Source organism: Corapipo altera, unplaced genomic scaffold, assembly GCF_003945725.1.
Source record: "Corapipo altera isolate COAL_440 unplaced genomic scaffold, ASM394572v1 113, whole genome shotgun sequence".
Lineage (NCBI taxonomy): Eukaryota > Metazoa > Chordata > Aves > Passeriformes > Pipridae > Corapipo > Corapipo altera.
The window spans coordinates 8,102,233-8,106,346 of record NW_020884895.1 but is presented as its reverse complement, the minus strand read 5'-3'; the positions used below and the strand labels follow the sequence as shown (position 1 = coordinate 8,106,346).

Here is a 4,114-nt window from a genome sequence, read left to right as displayed (position 1 = left end):
AAAAGAGAAAAGATGGAAAAAAGGAAAAAAGGATAAAGAAAAAAGAGAAAGAGAAAAAGACAAAGAGGGAGAGAGAAAGAAAAAGGGAGAGAAATGAGAGAAGTAAAGAAAGAGAGAGGAGGAGAGAAGGAAGGGCAGAAAGCGGGAGAGAAAAGCCACACGTGCACTCTCTGCCCTGAAAAGGGTTAATGAAGCGCCTGGTGAAAATGTGCCCGGCATATAATGGGATTGTCTGGCCCGTCCCCGCAGCCTCCCGTGCCCGCACCCGCCGCGCAGGAGCCACCCGGGGACAGCGCCGGGGCTGCCGCCGGGCCGGGCAGTGCCGAGCCGAGCCGAGCCAGCTGAGCCAGCCCAGCCGAGCCGAGCCGAGCCGAGCCGAGCCAGCTGAGCCAGCCCAACCGAGCCGAGCCGAGCCGAGCCCGATGCCGGGGCGGTGCCGACCGGCGGCAGCAGCGGCGGGGCCGGGCCGGGCTGGGCCGGGCGGGGCGGCGTGAGAGGGACCGGGGACACCGGCACCGACTCCCCCCGGCGGTCCAGGAGCCCGGAGTGGGAAGTGATGGTAAAGCGATGGCAAATAAACAGCCTCGCCGAGAGGGCCGGGAGCCGGGACACGGCAAACATCTCCCTGCTCGAAAACAAATTCCCGGACAGAGTCTTAAACAGGCAAATAAACTTGCCGGCTCTGTTTTTCAATCAAACCTTTTAAGTACTAGACTGAGGCAAATTACAGGCGCAGGAAAACCTGCTGAAACTTAGGAAAGTGTTATTTTACTATCTCAGATGGTTAGAGGGATCTGGATCTACCTTGGCTGCACTAAATTGCCTGTAAAAAAGTGGTGATAAAGTGTAAAAGTAACAAGTGCCTCCTTATTCACGTGTGTTCCCCTAATCTGATCACCTTCTGTCTCTTTATGAGGCTACTGGGTGGCTGGGGCTACCCCTGGCCGGCTGCAGGGCTGCGGCGGCCCGTGCTGGGGCGGGGGTTATTCGGGGATACGGTTTCACCAGGAGGGCACAAACCCACCCGAGTGGAAAAGCAGCTGCCCCGAGGGCCGGGGATGCCCGCGCAGGTGCAGCGCGGCTGCGGGAGGCCGGGCCCGCACCCCCCGGGCCCGCACCCCGCTCCTCACCGCCTGCCTCCCGAGAGCGTGGCGGGGAGACAGACTCGACCGTGTGTTTGCCCTTATTTTTACAGCTGGCCATTTAAAAAATTCACTAGCTATTCCCCGCGTGGCTCTTTCTCTTTCTTCTGAATTATTTTTCTTTTTTACTTTTTTTTTTTTTTGGGGGGGCGGGGGACACAAAGCCTCAAAATTATTTTTTTAGCGATTTTACACTGAGGTCAAGAAAATGCTCTTAAGCTATTCTCTCTTAATTAGGAGGGGAAAGCTTTCCTGGGTATTGGCTACAGTCACGCAATGGGGGCAATTTTTGTTTCACGCACGAAGCAGTAAAAGTGAAATAATACAAGAAGTGCGCTCGATCCCGATCTGTACCTTTTTTCACGTAAGAGGGTGAAGGCTACAAAATATCTTCTATTCCTAACTCAGACAGAAAGAAATGAAAAGCTAAAAACTTTTCCTCTCGAACGACTGAATTACAGGGGTCGCCTCCAACCCTCCTTCCACTTGCCATGAAACTGAGACGCTCTTCGGGGGGGAAAGAAGCAGCTTTTCGGAACACAAAAAAAGAAATAAATACCGGCTTTTTAAATATGATTTCCTTTATGAGTCGATTGTAACCGAAGCATTACTTAATGCAACGCATCTGTCTTGGGGGGGGGGGGGGGGGGGAAGTTCTGCTGCTGCTGCTGCGAAAGCCAAGGCGCACAAACTTTGCAGTCGATCGGATCTCGCCCGCGGAGCCGGACTCGGAGCCGGAGCAGGAGCAGCAGCAGGAGCCCTGCATCGCTGCGCAGGGAGCAAAGCAAGGGAGAGACAAGGAAACCTGACGGATTTTGTCGGGGACGTGAGCTTTTCTTTTTCCATAGTTATCTCCAAAGCAAGAATGGCAACCTAGAGATTTAACAATATATTTGTTTTCAAATCGAGGGCGCTGGATTATCCACTTTAAAATCACCCTAATCAAACGCAGGTTGCTGCAGTTGTTCAGGTTTACAAAAAAGCTGATGATGATCCAGAGACATCTTTTGCTTCCCCTTTTCCACGCTCCTCTATTTTTTTTCCCTTTCACAAATAAAGAGTAAATAAGCATCTGCTTTTTACGTCACGCAACTTATGTAACATTTCATCTCACTTTTTTTTTTTCGCCTGCCCGTTTTTTTTCACTCGAGAATGTGAGTTGCCATCGCCATGGATATCAAATGAAACTTGCCCAGATGTGTCAGAGAAAATAAAGACATCAGTTGCTTTTAAAATAGGACGCGAAAGCTGGCGAAGTTTTGTTGTTGAATCCCTCTTTTTCAAAAAAAAAAAAAATGAAAAAAAAAAAAGATAGAGCCCCAACACTGCAGCGGTTAAAAGCAGAGATCCCTATCATAAAGGAGAAACAGATGGGGTGAGCGTAAGACAAATAATTAAGTAAGTCGGGCTTTGCGTGTGGACGGCCGAGCCCTCGCCTCGCGGAACACAGACCTTCGGGCGGCCAAACTGTATAAAAAAGTGCTGGAAAAGCGCCTGAAATTACAACATTTACATCAACTTTTAGCGGGTGACTCCGGCGGGCTGGGAACCGCTCCGCGCTGCCCGGCGGCCCCGCTGTCCCACCCACCCCCCAAAAAACCGCTCGGGGCATCCCGGCCACGCGGGGCGGCTCCCGCGGCCCCGCCCGCACCGCGCTGCCCCGCACGCCCCACGCGCGGCTCCGCGGGGCGCGGGGAGCCGGATTTTGGCACAAGCCCGAGGATGAGCGGGGCAAGGCCGGGCCGGGGGTGTCTCCGGTAGCTCCGCACCGGCTACCTGCGCCCGCGGCTCGCCAGCCTCCCCCGCGGAGCTGCCGCTGCCCCTCCGCGCACCCGCACACGCACTCACCGCCCTCCCCCCGCACGGCCCCCGGCCCTGCGACAGCCCACAGCGCCCACTATAGGGCCCGGAGCCTCTCGCACCCCCCCTTCCCCGACACCCCCCCCCCCCCCCCCCCCCCCCCCCGCCCCCCCCCCCCCCAACCCCCCCCGCCCCCCCCTCAACCTTACCTCAACTCCCTCCCCCCCCCCGGCCCGCAGCCCCCGGCCCGGCCCCGGCCCCCCCCCCCCCGCCCCGGTCCCGCCGCCGCCCGCCGGGCCGGGCCGAGCCGAGCCGGGCGGCGCGGAGGGGATGCTGCAGGTTGCCGGCGAGCTCCGCGGCGCACCAGACATATCTATGCAACATGGCAGAGAGGGGAGGGTGAAAAGCCAAGAGAAAGGGGTATTGCACCTACTTGCGGCCAGCTTCCTCGCCCTGCCCTTGGATCGCATGCTGCCAGTCCCGCGGCCGATGCTGGCGTGGGGTTGGGGTGGGGGGGGGGCTTTTTTTTTTTTTTCCTCCCGGAGCTTTTCCTCTTTTTTCGCTCCCCCTCTCCCTCTCTCCTCTCCCTCTCCCGCACACACACTCTCCCTTTCTCTCAATCCCGGCTCGCTATCTCTCCAGCATTGTCAGTTTGGACACCTTCGCACATGCGCACGGGCGGCTCCCCCCCGCTCTTCAACATTTCAGCGCCGCCAAAAAAAAGTTTGCAGCGATCCATCACCGCCGGTGGGGACCCTGACAGCCGGCACCGGGGCCGGGACGGGCCGGGACGAGGCGGGCAGCGCCCGCCGGGCTGCGCCACCGCGGCCGCGGGGCAGTCGCTCCGCCGCCCGCGCACCCGCGAGGGGTCACGGCGGGGGAGACCCGCGATCCCGCGGGGCAGGGGGTGGAGGGGGGGGGAAAGTGACACCTTTTTTTTTTTTTTTTTTCCCCCCGGCTTTTTTTTTTTTTTTTTTTTAATGGGATATTAATACTGTTCTGGCGTCTTCGCAACGTTTAAATAGTTTATTCTCACCCGGCAGCAATTACCGTAGATCTCTCCGTATATATAGGCAGGGAGATATAATTTGATTACATGTTTTATTATGTATGCGTACCATGAAATCGTACACTTTCCCAGCGCGCACGCTTTTTCGCCACCTTGAACTCGG

At 57.0% G+C, this 4,114-nt stretch overlaps 1 protein-coding gene across 6 annotated transcripts in view; it reads right to left on the bottom strand.

Annotated features, from left to right (window-relative positions):
* Window positions 1-3,548, bottom strand: part of MECOM (MDS1 and EVI1 complex locus) — a 333,793-nt gene extending 330,245 nt beyond the window's left edge. For 2 of the 6 annotated variants that reach the window (XM_027647464.1, XM_027647465.1), the window contains exon 1: window positions 3,376-3,548. In XM_027647464.1, coding sequence (XP_027503265.1) covers window positions 3,376-3,412 — 37 coding nt within the window. In that variant the 5' untranslated portion in view covers window positions 3,413-3,548. The remainder of the gene's footprint in view (window positions 1-3,375) is intronic. The other 4 variants (XM_027647466.1, XM_027647467.1, XM_027647469.1 and 1 more) reach the window with 3 other exon arrangements.
* Window positions 3,549-4,114: the final 566 nt, after the last annotated feature.